The 16,625-nt window shown below is 38.5% G+C and overlaps 1 protein-coding gene across 1 annotated transcript in view; it reads right to left on the bottom strand.

The window, feature by feature from the left end:
- Nucleotides 1–16,625, bottom strand: part of FBXL2 (F-box and leucine-rich repeat protein 2) — a 49,280-nt gene that overhangs the window by 3,687 nt on the left and 28,968 nt on the right. Inside the window, exons 5-13 of the mRNA XM_009895034.1 lie at nucleotides 15,361–15,455; nucleotides 12,153–12,221; nucleotides 11,971–12,066; nucleotides 11,536–11,662; nucleotides 11,266–11,340; nucleotides 7,909–8,039; nucleotides 3,777–3,837; nucleotides 2,264–2,308; nucleotides 1,918–1,974 (exon numbers count right to left, since the gene is read on the bottom strand). Of these exons, the coding sequence (XP_009893336.1) occupies nucleotides 1,918–1,974; nucleotides 2,264–2,308; nucleotides 3,777–3,837; nucleotides 7,909–8,039; nucleotides 11,266–11,340; nucleotides 11,536–11,662; nucleotides 11,971–12,066; nucleotides 12,153–12,221; nucleotides 15,361–15,455 (756 nt within the window). The remainder of the gene's footprint in view (nucleotides 1–1,917; nucleotides 1,975–2,263; nucleotides 2,309–3,776; nucleotides 3,838–7,908; nucleotides 8,040–11,265; nucleotides 11,341–11,535; nucleotides 11,663–11,970; nucleotides 12,067–12,152; nucleotides 12,222–15,360; nucleotides 15,456–16,625) is intronic.

The following is a 16,625-nucleotide window of genomic DNA, read 5'->3' as shown; positions in this document are numbered from 1 at the left end:
TGTATTAAATGTTTTTCCTGACTTTGTAAGCCTGTTAGAAAGCGTTAATACCATGAAACTGATGAAGAGAATTACTTGAAACCTTTAGAGCAAAAAGACATGGTAAAATTATTTTTTTAAGACATACTAAATGCTGTGTATAAATCACATATAGCATGATACACGGTGACTGTCTTCTCATCTCCAGGAATATTAGAAGTATTTCACAGTTTCTCTAATAATCTGAATGTACAAATGTTAAACACTTTCACCAGAAATTACTTCATAAGTCCAGTAAGTAATAAAGCATTTGAGTACTCTGATACTGATGAAGATGTAACAGTTGATTATAACTGGTCTCACAGTGCTTTTGCTTATTTCCACTGTCTACCGAGTCTCCAAACACTGAAGAAACAAATTCAAAGTTGATTTCTGCAACTTCAAAATATTTGTTTAAACTGCAAGTATGCCTAAATATATGCTAAAGCACAGCCACACAAGAGTTTACAAAACCATCATTTCACATTTGATGCATCAAGATTTGTTCACATAGGGTATTTGGCACCTGCTAGTCTGTTCTTTCTTTCCCTGTAATTTTCCACCATCACTGTTCACTCACAATCTTTGAGTATGGATCCTTCCTACACACAGGATATACATTTCAATAAAAAAAAAAAAAAAAAATACCAGTTTTTCTGGCTCCCTTGGAAAAGGTATGTTATTTTACCAATGCCACACTTCCTTGTCTGTGGGCTGGCACGCAAAGGCCAGCAAACAGGAGCAGGTTCACAAAAATACTTTGAAATTATGAGGTTTTATGGTATCTCTAGTGAAGCTCTGGCGGAACTGGTACAAAAGATCTCTTGCAAGTACTGGTTATAATTGAGATTACAATACAGAAACTTATCTGTTGCAGAAGAACAAAAAGTGTCCCATATAAATGGCTCCACATCTCCTGACAACTCGTTTAGCTTAATGTTAAGAATTATGGTACAGAAGTGAGGTCGGACAATTAATAAGCAAAAATAAAAAACAACAACAATAAAAAATATGGAACAAATTCCTTTTTAAAAGCCACCTCTCCTCATGTTGCTATCTTGGTAACACTGAGTAACACTAATCATAGCACAATTCAATTAATGAAGCAGAAAACCTTCCTTTAATCCCATCTAAGAGCAGATTATAAAGATACTTGTTCTCTCACGTAGATGTGAAGTAGTATATAACAAGTCTACACTTATGGGACAACTGGCCCTAAATACAGGAGCTGCTATTATAAGGACAGTCTACTAATTTTGGAGTACCTTGACTGAAGAACAGCCAAATTTATATCACCCGAAATTGGTTTTGATGTTCCGAACGATTCAAGCAACCACTCCCTAGAAAACAGTTCTTTGAAATACAGTAAGCAGAGTACCCCACTGAAGGCATCTCAATCCTCTCCAATTACATTCACAAGTCTAGGTCAAAAAAACCCTTCATAATTTACTATGTAAATGCAGTCCTTGGGAAACACCACTTGCATGCAAAACTCATTACAGAGTGATAACATTTATCTTCATTGGGTGGTTTTGTTTATTCAATATTTGATGTGAAGTGTCACACTCCCTAAGAAAACCATTAGTGAACACTTAAGAGTACCTATAAAGGAGCTGAGTACCGTAAGTTGAACTAAGTAATCAAATATGAAGGATGTTAACCATAAAATACAAGCTTTCTGGTAATATTTTTTTTTAATCACATAATGCATGTAAATATTTTAGGAGTAATCTGCTTTTTTTAGAATACTTATGAAACTTGCATATATTCTGCACCGTATCGTACTACACCGGGAACTTTTTCCAGATACAGAGTGAACAGCCTGGTTTTGTGTTGCAGGAGTTGTGCATGTCTGTGCTTCAGGGGGATGTATTACAGCTCACAAAGAGTTAAACTTACCAATGCCTGTAGCTTAGGACAGTGTATAGAAAGTTGTATCAATGTGCTGTCAGTTATCTAGAAATAAAGGAAACCAAACAACCGTAAGCAACAGACAGCGGGAGAGTCATCCCTCAAGTAAGATCTCTCTTCCCCTACCAGATGAAGGTTCTGTTATTTCTGGAAAACCCCCAATCACTTGTTACTCTTCAAGTATTGCCCTGTATAGAATTTCCCAATAGTTATTTTTATTAACTATCATAAACACAACACTACTAGTTAAAAACAAAGCACATCTAACTGAAAGTGCAAATGCACTGTATTCTTACACTGGACATTCAATATTCCTTTTCATATTAAATCTCACCAAAACACACTCTTCCAAGTCCATCTTCTCCAGCTCATGGCAATTCTAAAACAAACAAAAAACAAGAAGATAAACAAAAGAGGAAATAAAACAACATATAGACATAAAATCATGCACAGGGCTAGTAAGATGGGATAGCACAGTTTCCAAGAGGAAACTGTGAGCTAAATCCCTTCAAGTATTTGGTCACCATCAAAGGACAAAAAATGGTAAAAATAAATAAATAAATAAATAGATAAAATCACAAGTAATACCCCAATGCCAGCTCAAACCTCTACATTTCAGCCTTTCCCTTACTAAGTGGAATGTCTCCTTCTTGTCCTGTAAGGTTTGAACAGTATGTAACAGTACTCGCCCACCCCTGCTTCCCTTCTCCCTTTTGGAGTCAACTTCAATTCCAACCTATGGTATTTATAGCCCCTGCACTAAAACTAACTAATCTGCATACAGATGAATCCAATTTCTGCGTACATCAACCTGCACCAAACTAATCTGAAACACACTTAAGCCCATGGAACACCTTTCTTCATCATCACAGATTAGAAAGAAGCCTTAAAAACAATTTGCTTTGCTAATCGATGTTGAAAATAATAAAATAGGGTCTGGGAGAAGGCTGGAAGAAAGCTGCACTTCACATTTAGACAGGCAGTTTTCCCAATATTCCAAAAGATCCCTAGCAAGGTTTTAGAAGTGCTTTCAGTATCTGATCGTGACTTATTTCAAGAAAACGATGTGACCTTTTGACGTCGCAGCAGACCACATGGTGCCACGGCTCAGCCCAAACCCCAACCCATTTTTTACGGGCATAGGAAGAAAAGGTTTAACTTGCAGCTCCCAAAAGCAGGCTTGAGGTGACCACCAAGAGCCCCAGGCTGAACAATTAGAAAACCACTCTGTTTAACCACTGTGCCTAGAAAAAAAACCCCTATCATTCACACTGAATAGCAGCAGAGTAAACGAATCCTGTTCACAGAGTATTATATTTGCATTCACATTTCCTAAACCAACAAGCACACAAGCCTAACTTGAAGCATTTGATACCGTCAATATGCCTACTTTACATATTTACAGCATAAATCTGGGCACAAGCGCTTATAGTTTATAAAGTATAACGGAAGCATTTTTCTAACTTAAAGGTATGCTCAGATAAATCTATTATATGGTGATTTTTTGGGTGTAAATATCAGAAGGACATGTGTGATCTTTATAGGGGAAATTTGGCTAGAATACATAACACAAGTTTAGAATTATGTTAAGCATAATAAAGTCAATGGAAACATACTAAAAAAAAAAAAAGGGAAAAAGTGAAAAATGCAATGATAGATGGCAAAATAGATCAAGTTGCAGCTCTAAGTATAATGCAGAAATAAAACCACGTTTTAGTCCCCTCCTCCACTGGGTTCTTCCTATTTTTCTTCTTCTCATATTCCTTCCCAGCAGGACTACATCAATTCACAGCTGCTCAGCAGCAATGAAAACAAGGCGAGCTCTGCCCTTCTGAAATGACCCTTACCCGTGCTAAAAGGGTAAAACCAGCATCTGTAAGATGTGAACATCTTGCAGCTTCCAAAATCCTGGAAAAAAGTTTTAAATGTTAAGGAAAACATTAACAGATAGAAAAGCAAATACATCTGAGACACAAATCTGTCTTCTGCAACTTAAAGCTCCCAATAGCAAATGTATATATATGCCTATTTTTCACAGTAATTTGCATTTAAAAACCACGATCCAGCTTATCAGAAGATTCTAATAGTCACAGAACTGATTAAGTTCAATCCTCAAATCTTCTCAACATTTAGGGGGAAAAAAAAGTATACGTAATTTAGGCAGCTTGATCTCTTATTTCAGTAAGACTGCATAATGCTCAAGTTTCCTCAAGTGTTATCTGAGGAAAGATATGGGAGAATAAACCCTGAGTTAAGGAAAATGCAGATGAAGCCTGCATCTAAAACCTGTCATCTAAACACAGGATGTTGAGAAGCCACAAAACTGAGAAACTGCTTACTAGAAATTCACTCAGAGCCTCTGCGTGAAACACTGTGAAGCGAGTTACCAGAAAGCAAAGAGCTTAAATTCTCCGAGCCCACAGTAAAAACAAGAAACTACCCCAACACAACCTTAAAGAAAACAACAGTGTTTTGGAAAGAGAAATCTAACACTCTTTTGAGAGGTACTGGGAAGCAGTACTGACCAAAAAAGGTCAACTGCCCCAAACAGCACTGTAAGTACATAGAACAGGCTTCCATCCCGTAACTGTTTTGGGGTTTTTTGTCATCATTTTCACTTTCTTTTTTTTTTTTTTTTTTCCCCAGTGAACACTTTTTAACTTTGCAGGTGGAGTAACTATCGAGATGAGTAAGGGGAAACCACAGCACTGTGTAATGATCCCCCGCAGCACAAACAAAGTGCAACTTCCCCGCTCACCACAGCAAACGCTACTTCTGTACCAGGGGCGGTAGGGAGGAGGCAGGGAAAGACGGACAAAAGAACCTCTTGCTGTGGTAACGCTTAGAGGCATCTAGATCCTTCCACTGGTTTAGGGGGTCATTAGGAAGCGCTCTCTCTATACAGAAAGCGCAAAGGGAAAAACCATGCTGTGTGCATCAGAAAAATAACAACCCCACCAGAGTACAAGATGTGGGGCTCCGACTACGATTTTGCTGGATCGGTCTCTTCAAAGCCAAAAGAAAGAGCGTAGCCGAGTCTAGAGGTAAGCAGCCCCACAGGATACACCCTTGAAAACCACTTCCAGAGTGGTAGTCTTCAACAAGGTTCAGAAGGACGAAGGAAACCCAAGAACAGCCAACAGAGAGGTACAAGACAGATACCACTTCCCAAATGGATGGTTGTAACGCCTCTGGATTTTCTTTCCAGATTCACATTTGGAAACTTTGTGCCCTTCCATCAAGGGCATTTAGCAACCTATCGTAAAATACTCTCAGCTACTCTGAAAATTACCTAGGATACCAAATAGGAAAGGATAAAACCCACCGAGACCACACAAAAAAAATATGATTCAGCTCACATTTGTTACCCTTCTTATTGCTTTCATGAATTCCTAGCTTTCAACCACTGGATCCCCAACCCCATCACATTTCTGTCTTTAAAGGAGGGGATGGGAATGACATCTGCCATGTGCAAAATAGTGAGGATGTTACTTACTCAATATCTGGTTGAAAAGAAGAATATGGACACAGAGAGGTAAGAAACCATGACCAGCAGCTCTAGCTCTCCTGAAACTGGGTATGCAGTCAGTCAGAAGAGCAGACTGGGGAGAGTGAGCTATATATGCACATGCTGCAGCAATCAGGCCCCAGTATGAAAAACAGGTGGGAAGGTCAGCGTGGAAATGAGCAAAGTTCTAATTTTTGCTTTGTTTTAATGATTGTACTTAATTACAGAGGGTTCTTCTTTTTTTCCAGGTACAGCTGACATTTATTTGCCATCCAGTGATTTGTGACAAAGTACCTAGCACAGGAGCTGATGAGGCAAAACGATATCTGAGAGCAGATTCCCCACTCTTACAAAGCAGTGTTCTCCATGACAGACCTCACAGTTGCACTCATTGTCTACAGATGTCTTTTGGGCACACCTGGAGTGTCTCTGCACATAGCACCACCCTACTCCTGTTGAATTAGCAGCAGGTGGGAGAGAACATCAGTGGGGTTAAAGGCAGTATGATCCTACGATTTTCACAGCCCCACCTAGAAAAAGACATTCATGGTTCACGGGTGCTTTTCTCAATAAGCCTCACCAAAACATCTACCAGTATCTGAACACTGAAAAGCACTAAAAAAGAAAAAACAGAGAAGGTATCAAGCACTTAAATGATCAAAAAATGATCCCAAAAAGGGGTGAGGAGACAGCTGTATCTTGATGTAGGGGGAAAAAAACCCAACAAAACAGCTGAAGGGAGCTGGTCAAGTTTAGGATTGTTTTTTTCAGGGAGGTGGCACTTGTGAGTGGTAACAGCTGCAGAACACAGCACCATCATGGAAAGCAGCATCGTAGGACATCCAAGACCCTGAAGTGAAGTAAGAGTAGCACAGCACAGAAAAGACTCAAAGGCTTCCTAACACACCCAGCACATCTAACAGAGGCAGGAGTTTTCTTTCATCCCTAACACGGAAATACCCAGAAGGTATGAAAAAGCGTGGAATCACATTTCCCTTTGATTTCCAACAAAACTTCTATCAAGTACTTTCCATATATGACCCCCAGTCTAGATGTAACCAGCTTTATCATCTGTTCTTCCATCACTCGCTTCTCTGCAGTAATCACTGCAGGGGGTCATTTTTTTTCCTTATACTGTTTCTCACTGAAGAAGAATGGCAAACGCCTTCCCCCTCGTGGCACAGACAGGGGCTAACAGTTTACCTACCAAAGTCAAAACAACTCCTGCTACAGTTGTACTGCTGCTGGAAATAACTGCACAACTAATAGCACTTTAGACCTCCTTTTATTTCCAATCTGAGCTGCAAATTGAGAGAATGAAAGAAATCATGGGAAAAAGACCAGTAATAAAAGCACAGCTTTCTAAGGAACACAATTAAGTGTGTCAGAAGACTCCTAAGCCCCAAACACGGGCACACGTACGCTCTTGTGTGTGTGGGAAGTATGAACTGTTACACGAAGGGAACTGTCACTCTGGAATTGTCTTAAGGACGGGTTTTCTATAGTAACAAAAGCTCGTTTCCACTCAATCAGCTAAAGGAACACTGCGTGACAGCATACTGCACACTGTCATTTGAATGTAGCTTCCCCTAATTTTTACTCCATCTGACTGTGATTGAAGTATAACAAGTTGCGACTCCTGCACATTCCTGTCACAAATGGAAATGTAGTGTCATCCAAAAATTTTTTCTTTTGATTTAATTTACATTAAAATTAGACCTTACAAGAAGTATTAGATGTCTCTACAATCAGAGAGCTGGTATATGACTGAGCTTCATTATTATAGCTGAAGCCATCCCCGCTATATATTAGCGCAAATTACATCAGTGTAAAAGTTTATATTATTTGTAACTTGACGAGCCCCTACTACTCAAAACATATCCCATAAATATCAGTCCTCAGTGCTTGCAGAGACATTACCACACTCCATATTACAATGTAAGAATGCCAGGATGTACTGCAGAGCATATTAAAAACACATTTATAATAAAAATTGTAAATATAATACTCAGGTATGATTTGGCTTTTTTTTTTTTTTTTTTTACAAGACAAGCAACTGCATAAAGCCACATCAGAGTACAAATATCACAAGACAACACAACCACAGATATTTTTACCTTTTAAAAAAATAATGGACTTTGTATCTTCTTTTCTTCTGGCTTGTAATTAGTACCTAAAATATTTAGCTAGAAGCACAGAATTGAACTACTAGGTTCAACATGTTTTATTTGTCATACATTAATTCTTCTTTTTCCAATATACAGCAGACCACATTCATACGCTAGCTACAGAGGACCAGTCCTCAAGTTTATGTTCAGCTGGTACTTCTAACAATGTTTTGATTGCAAAGGGAACACAAACAACACAAAGCTAAATCAAACCAGTGGCTATCAGCTGATTATCTTCAGAAGCGAATTTCTTAGATCAGGCCAGTAACAACACGACATACAACACGCTCACGGCATACTCACTTCAGCCTTGGACAGTTTAGACCAAGTGCTGTGAGAGAAGCATCTGTAAGGTTGCTACAGCCTGAAACACAGAGCGACTGAAGCCTATGACATCCTCTACAGATTTTTACAATGCCTTCATCTGAAATTTGCTGCAACACAGAAGAAGGTTGAAGTTACTTCGTTATCAAGTCATCAGCTAAGAACATAAATCAAGTCATATTACTGAAACGGTTAGTGTCAGATTGTATATAACCATGGCAACCTGTGGATTTTCAACCAAAAAAATACCATCGTGAAATCATGTTCTCTGATGTCAACACACACAATTCCTACTTATCTATGTATTTTTCCACAGAGCTTGAGTACCGCTCAAAGGCAGTCTGAAGCACAGAGTTGTTTGGTTTTGTCTTCCTCTTTCACTTTGCTTTTTCTTTAAAATTTTCACAATTTTTTTTTTAAATTGTAGTTGTCACTGTGTGAAATAGCTCACTGCTTGTATGTTTGCAGAGCCATTCCAGTGACTGCGTAAGTTCAGGAACAGTGCAAAACAGAGCTTAAAGCTCAATAGCAGGAGAGCTAACTACCTATTTTCACTGGAGCAGTAGAACCCAAGGGTAAAAATCCTTCACCTCCAGATAATTTTCAAAGCAAGAGTTACAGGTAAAAAATTAGATAGAATCTGTTCTTTACAGAAGATAAATGTAAAAGCCAGGTCATGCAGTTGTCTTCAGCTGAAATATCTAATCTAAAAGAGGTTTTTCTTTTCTCAAAATTGTTTTGTACTAGATATTCTGAAAAAAGTAACTCTAAATTCGAAATATGAATAAAAAAATTTTCTCTCTGAAACAGGAACTATAAGAAATAGCCCCAATGCAGCTGCACACAAATTAGCAACAGGAACTAGGTTATTGGGTGTGTGCGCAAGTATTAATTTGTTTACAGGTCTTCTATTCTGGAAAAAGTATTCTCTCCTCCTCCGACTCCTAACTCCAAGAATTTAATTTTTCTGCTGAATGACTAATCTTTCATAGTGAAACAGGCTATTTTATTTCCTGGCCTAACATTACTCTTCCAATGATAACAAAGGCCTCTACTATATTTTGAACTGAAAATACATATTCCTTTTATAAGCTGCTCATCTAGGTAGACTAATAGTACTATAGCATATTTCTGAGGCTACTACCACAAACATTACCTTTCATAGATGAAAACAGGATGAGAAATAGCAGTAGCTCAGGACAAAGGGGGATCACCTTATGCTCCCTCCCCCAACCCAGCACTTTTTAATATCAGTAGTTTAAATTTGCAAATCGTTTCATTCCAGCCAGAAAACTACAAGTCTTGTCTTCTTTTTGTGGATCCAGAAGGATTTGCATCATCTACAGATACAAAGATATTTTCTGGAACTGTTTTGTTCCCTTTGAGAGATACTTGTGACACTGTTATTGGGAAAAGGAACTATTTTGGAGGTAAGGACTATGTAAATTTTATGCTGCTGCTGGAGATGGACAAAACCCTCAAGTTATATATTAAAATTTTCTGTTCTGAAATTGCTTGTGATTTCAATGCCTACATCCCTCTCAGGAAAGAAAAGCACTCAAAAAATGCCTGCAAGTCCACAGTTTCTACACTCTAAAGACGATATTTTTCAGATGTGCAGTTTCCAGAGTTAATATCAGTTCATTTCATAGCTGCCTGAGCTGGCCTGGCATTTTACAAGGTCCATAAAACAGAGTCACTAGAATTAAAGTGTGGATCACATAAAGCACAAGGAGACCTGCTGTGTAAAAATCAGTGCTAGCCCTTTGATCACAAAGAGCCTGGCTGCTTCTGGAGGCATGCTTCTAAACCACAGCATGTGGGACACATCTCCAGTGAAATAAAGCTTTAAAGCACACATAACTAGGTAGGACACACAGACTATCAACTCAAAAATTGCAATGGGAAAAGTACTTTCACTCATGAGGGTTTTTTTGTTTGTACTTATCTACGTGACAACAAACAGACCACCCAAGGGAAAACTGGTACACTTCTATGCCAATGCCCCTTTTAAGCAGCAGAGATCATAGCTGGTCATCATCAGACCTCTTGAGATCCTTCCACAAAAATAATCAGAAAAGGCTGGCATTGATATATCTTCATTAGTCTCAGGTAAAACACAACAGAAAAAGAACTTTGGAGGAGGACGACAGCAAAAGGAAGAGTGAAAAGGGAGAAAAAGACATACTGACTTTATTTATTTAAGCGTGGTTCTGACCAAAAGAAGGAACTTCTTTTCATTGCCATTATCTTTAGGCGCCCAACATCAGTGGCACCTAAATTCAGATAGAAAAATCTGAAAATTCTCTCTCTTTCACTAAACATTTGGCTTATGGAAGTTCAAGCTTTGTATTCATATTGTTCTTAATTTCTGCAATTTTTAATGTAACTTTTAACAATCCCTCACACTCCAAATTATTCAACACCTTAAAGAAATCTATCAGGTTCTAAAAATTTCATCCAATCTTAATAAAAAATAGTCCCATGCCACATTCATTCGGGACAAATGTGTAAAACAGATCTGAAAGTTTTAGCCCAAGCAGATTTCATGATACCTTCTAGCAATAAAACTGTAGAAAACTTTCCAAAAGAGGAAAAAAAATAAATCTAACAACTTAATTATTCAAATTTGCATGACAAACACTGAAATTCGCATTTATTTCTGTATTTTCTAAGGTTTATTTACAAAAGGTGACTTAAATACATTTAAAATCTAGATCTTTCCCATTCCTAGAAAGTCACATCAGAAACAACAAAAAAGCAAATATAAAATACAGCAAATCAAATTTTGGTGTACTTGCTAAGTAGAATTAAAAGTACATGAACGATTCCCAGTCATTTCATTACAAATGAATGTGTTCTTCCATTACTACTGAAGAAGCATGCCCTTCTGCTACCTAGATGGTTCTGAATCATCATCAGTTATGATGCCATTACATTTTAATCTCAATTATGTAGCCCAGAATATGGCTTCTGCTCAATTAGAAACCTTAAAATTATGAATATACCAAAATGTTTGACCTTAATGGATGGGAGAACAAGAACTACATCTGTAAAACTGCATGGTTTAGCACATACACAGCTCACGAGATTTGAATGAATGCAGTTATTTCTTACTCTAGAGCTTGCTACAGTTAAAAATAACCCAACGCTCCAAATCCACACTCAGCTGTAGAAACAGCCAGCTCATTTAAGACCTCTATTCCACACAAAATTGTGTAAACTGCAGAGATGTGCTATTTGAATTATTTAACTGTGTAGCAGATCAATTCATTAGCATTCAAAAATAGTTTATGATTCTTAGGGAATGTACCTTTTGAAGCTTCAAATACTTACTGTACAGGATTGCAAATTCAGGATTACAAGTTCATGACAGTGATTCTGAATGTGTTTCAATGCTTCATCTTCTAACTGTATTTAGCGGTTAAATCGGACATAGGAAAAGAAACAAGAAATTAAAAGCACAGCAAAGCAGCCCAAAGAATGTACATATCTTGTAATACTGAACAAAAGACTATAACAAAACCAGTATTTTTTAATTCATGGAGATTTCAAAAACCCAAAATAAAATTTTATTCCTAAAGGATCACCCAAGCAGTTATGTACCTGTGTGCAACCTCTAAGAAATAGAGCTTTTAGTCCACTACACCCTTTCACCAGTGCTTCAATACCATCCTTCGTAATCTGATCACACCAGGAAAGATTCAAATGTTCCAGATTTCTGCAACCCTCACTGGGAGAATTAAAAAAATACATAAAGTTAAATCCAGCCTTCAAATAGTCATAACAGTGGGAAACCCAAATTAAACACACTGTTAGAAATTAATGATAGCCAGCGGACTGTGCCAGGCCTCCACAGAAAAGTCATGAGAAAAGACCACACACAAACAGCATAGTCTACACCCAAGAAGTGCCAGATATTGGATATAGTCAGTGCAGATGTACAGTATTAAGGTTCGGCACTGATTTTTTTTAACTTTATTAAATGTCGAACAGCTCTTTAAACGCTTTTCTTTAACACAAAACACTGAATCTTCTTACCTTAAGCCTTTCAAAGAGCTGTTTGTGATGGCTACGCAAGATGTCAGATCCAGATGTTTCAGCTTGGAACAGAATCTGCTAAGACTGTAACACGTGCTGCAAAACAGCAGACACACTAAAAATACCTTCAGCTACTTCTTTTCCCAAATTTCTCCATCAAACAAAAAACCCCTTTGACTTACCTGTCAGTGATTTTTGTGCACCCATTTAGATTTAAGTGTTCGATGTTTCTACAGTTCTGTGCAAAGGTCCTAAAACAGCAACAAAAAGCTGGAGAATTAATATAATGTCACAGTCACTAGAGTGCGCTCTGTCCCCTACCTCCTTCCATCTCAGTCAAAAAGCTTAATCTTCAAGCCACGGGGTAATTACAAAGTACATCTCAAATACATCTGTCTCAGTGGTTGCTTTTTCTTTTTGCTATTGGAAGTTTCTGTCTTCGGTAACTCCTGAAAACAAGTGGTGTTCCTCTCTAAATTACCACTTGAGCAAGGTGTTTATTTCTGTCATATATAAGCCAGACCTGACTTGCTTCATATACCTTAACTAAAAACATTAAGGGCATAAGCAGAAAGGTTTAAATATCACATCAGTTAAATATTAAGCTGCTGGGTAGATTTTGTGCACATCTCATTACGGAAGCCTTTGTAGGTCTTATTAAGTTAGAGCTCACTCCCACATCAAATGAAAAGGAACGGACCCTGCGCATTACGGAAGCAGGACCTAAGCCGCGGACTACCAGCGGAAAGCCCCATGGGTTACGAATTAGTTATTTATGATTTTAAAAATTAAAATGCATCTGTGTGCACTACTGGGTATGAACTCTAAGGATGATTGGAGCTATTATACTGCTAAGAGCCTGTATGTATCATTACACTAATTACCCAGAAGAAATACATAAACTTTCTTTTCATCTCTGCAGAGTAATATTTACAGCTGCATTGCATTTCAGAACACTGTTTTTATGCTCATGTTTCCTCCAACTGCATGGATTTTACTGGCAGGGGTGGAGGAAACACACAAAAACAGTTTTGTCTGGAGGTTTGCCGTGGTTAACGTATCCGACTACACACTCAGCTGGTAACAACTTCCTGGCTCTCCAGTGCGGATTGAAAACAATGGAAAAAAACCCAGCAAGCAGTTATACTGGTGAGAGTTTCCACTTGAATTCTCAAAACAGCTATTCCAAAATTCATGTACTGGAGGGAGACTTACAATCGAGACATGCTTCAAATCACTTGGAAAGATGCTACACTCTGGAATAACTCACAGGAACAGCAAACTTTGCCTCCGACATTCAAGCGTGGGGCATGCCCTGACAGAGCTGCCACAAACATTTAGTACTTACATAGCCAATATCTACTTCGATAATTAGCTATTTTTAAACAAAAGTTGATGTAGAAGAAGGATAGAGAAATTAATACCACCCACAAAACTAACGGATCTGGAAACAACTCAACACAAAAAGCCTGATGGGAAAAGTCACTTTCAGAACAAGTATCTGAAAATTAATGTCACCTTTCTCATGCTAATGTTTTGAAAGTCTTAAAGCTCACGCATTTATCATTCATTCAGTAATTTCAGTATAACTTTCTTGTATTTTAGAGGTGAATCATCTTCTTTCCTAAAGTGTCTTAGACACCACCATCTGCACCAGTTAGTTGTTAGGGAAGCACGTGTGAATACCAGTAACATGCTGGTAGCCAGTCTCAGGCTAAGCTTGTCCTTCTATCTGCCAGCATGACTGGCTGTATCGTCCCTACAACATACACATGCTATGCACTGTACTGCTAAGTATCTAAATATATCATTATTTAAAAATACCCCATCTCCAGCCCTTCCCCTCTTCTCACATGCCACTAATACCTGAACCCACTTAAGATTCTTGATCCTATTAACAACCCTCACTCCAGTCCCGGAGCCCTAGTGTCCTGAAAAGCACAGCTGGGACCCTAAACCAAACACGAAAGTGAAGTTAATGGGGGTGGGGGGGTGGGAAACTGTTACCTACCGTTCTGGCTCTTTCTTACTATGCCCTTCTCATCGCCTTCCCCACTACCTCCTCCCCATGGTAGCTGCTACCTCTCTCGCAGACTGCCTTCCTCCTCCTCTCCCCTTCTACTATTACCCTCCCTACTGAGAACACAAGGACCGTCTGCGTGAATGCTCTGGGGACTTGGAGGAGCACTGCAGAAAGTTAATTCTGGTTGGGGCTACCTCTTTTTTGACAGTAGTTGCCAGTAATCTGGGAGATGGTAATACGATGTGTTTTCCCCTGAGGGGGCAAGACTGCCTGAAGGTGGCGACACACCAGGGAGCAGTTAGGGAGAAGCCCGAGAGGTAAGGAAAGCTCTGGGGAAATCTTCGGGTCTGAAGCTAGGATGCCCATTAGGGTTACTAAAGCAATCTACTGCTTAACTAGTTGCTGGATAAATTTACTCTAGAGATAAAAATCAGTGAATTAGACTTATAATTTTTGGAAAGAGGTAAAGGTCACAAGGCACTAACTTAATGCCCACTGCTTAAGAAAAATCTTTGTGCTTCTATTTTCCACCGAAGAACGGCCACACTACGTCAGACTGAATGCCACCCAGCCCAGTCTCCTGTGACAGCAAAGGAAAGCATAACAACTGCAAAAAGCCATACCCAAGGCTTCTTTCAAATATTCTTTGAGCCCTGAAGTACTTGTGGCTGAGGGACCATTCAGCTGGAGGTATAATATTTGGGTTTAAACACTCAGTGAAGTATCCAGAGGAATCTGGCTAAACAGTTCCCATCTAGAAAAAACTTACATGGATTCAAGCTATCTTTTGGGAACAAATTGCACAGTTCAATTTATATATTGTGTAAAAAAGTGCCACCTTCTCTGTTCAGAGACTCCGGAGACGTTCCTGTTGCCTGTTTGTTCTTATATTAGAGTAAGAGGAGAATCTCGGGCTATCCCAGTTTTGTAGGCACTCAACCACATTAGCCTTTACTCTTCCTCCCACTGGTAGGGGTTACCTCTTGTCCAAACTAGAAGATAAACTATGAACTGACTGACTACTAGTCTTGATGAAATTATAGTTGTAGGACACCAGAGTAAAATAAAAGTCTGTAAACGTTTTAAATGCTTGAAAAAGGAGAGCTAGCAAGATAATACTAATGAAAGAAAAAGACACATTTCTGAAAACCACAGATCTCATTTCTTAGTTAATTTCCAGAAAATAACAGTAGCTATACATTGATCTCAAATTGATGTCTCATTTAGTCATTATTAAGGTACTTAGTACTTAAGTATCTCATTTTGGTCATTAGACAGTACTTAGAAATCCAAACAAATGTAACAATAATTGCTTTTGGTCCAGACATTAGGAAATAAGTGATGTCTCAATCTAGGACTTTACTTACTTTAAAGAGGAGTCTCCAACACCAAGACATCCTCTCAGACTAAGTTGTCTCAGGAACCCACCACACCTTTTCGATATATTTTCCACAACACGACCCTTAAACCAGATAAAAGGAAGATTTTGTTGAGTTTTATTCTGACATAACATTCTAACCAAATTAAAAATGCTGGGAGTGAAGACCAGCCCCAGCTACACCTCTTTGAATTTCTTTTGCTACTTTAAGAAAAAAGTTACCTGTTGAAAATTTCCATTCAGATTGAAGCGCTAGTCAACTCAATTCTCCCTTCCTTTTTTTAGTCTATTACACATGACTCAATTTTTTTTGTCTCAGCAAAACCTACCCATTAAGACTGCTAAAATGACCTTCAAGTTCTGTCAGCTGTGTGGGGAACCTGAAGAACTGCCCCAAAGGTGGAATGGGAAGCATGCCTGTTCCTCAAGGATGACAGTTATCACCACAGCATTTAAGTTTAAACTGTCCATGAAGACATGGACATCACTCTCAACTACAGCCTCTGGTAAATCCTGTTTTACAGTCCCTACTACAGGGGTGGTTACCTCCGCAACTGAAAGGGGCTGAACACCTTGGTGGGAGCAGCCACTTTGTTTGCCTCCAGAAGATTTGCTGGAGCCCACTTGCCAGTCTTCAACATCAAATATATATTTGGGTGTCTGCTCTTAACCTGGGAATGCCAAAGGACTTCTCAAACTGTGGAGCTTACGGACTTTACGTCCCATTATTTATCAAAAGCTGAAGCACAATTTACAAACAAAAGTTCCTACTTAACCTCAAATTTGCTACAAAATGCTTTTTATTTACATCCTGAAAGCGCATTTTGCTGTACATTAGGAGTAAGTGGAATGGCAATGGCACAGTAAATAACTTGGGGGGGAGAACAAGTTAAGATAGCAAAAAGCAGGTGGCCATTGCAAAAACTGACTAGACATCACATTGTGTCTAATTTTAAGGAGTTAAGGTAAAAGAATTTAACACTGATCATTTAACAAAAACGACTAATACCTCACAGCACTCTATTTTCTTCCCCCTCTCTCTTTTTTAAAGAATAAATACTTATAAAATTACAGGTCAGAGGATTTTTTTTTTTTGTTTGCTTTCCTCTCTATATGGGATGGTAACAATTTTAGTGAAACAGTGAAACGTTTCTTACATTTTCTTGTTCACCTCTACTACCCAAGTCCTGGCTAGCACTATGTGAAAATATTTTCTTATCAGAGCTTGTTTTTTAGTCCATAAGTAACATTGTT

Source organism: Charadrius vociferus, unplaced genomic scaffold (genome assembly GCF_000708025.1).
Source record: "Charadrius vociferus isolate BGI_N301 unplaced genomic scaffold, ASM70802v2 scaffold51, whole genome shotgun sequence".
NCBI lineage: Eukaryota > Metazoa > Chordata > Aves > Charadriiformes > Charadriidae > Charadrius > Charadrius vociferus.
Note: the sequence above shows the minus strand (reverse complement) of the source record. Positions and strands in the feature narration are given on the sequence as shown.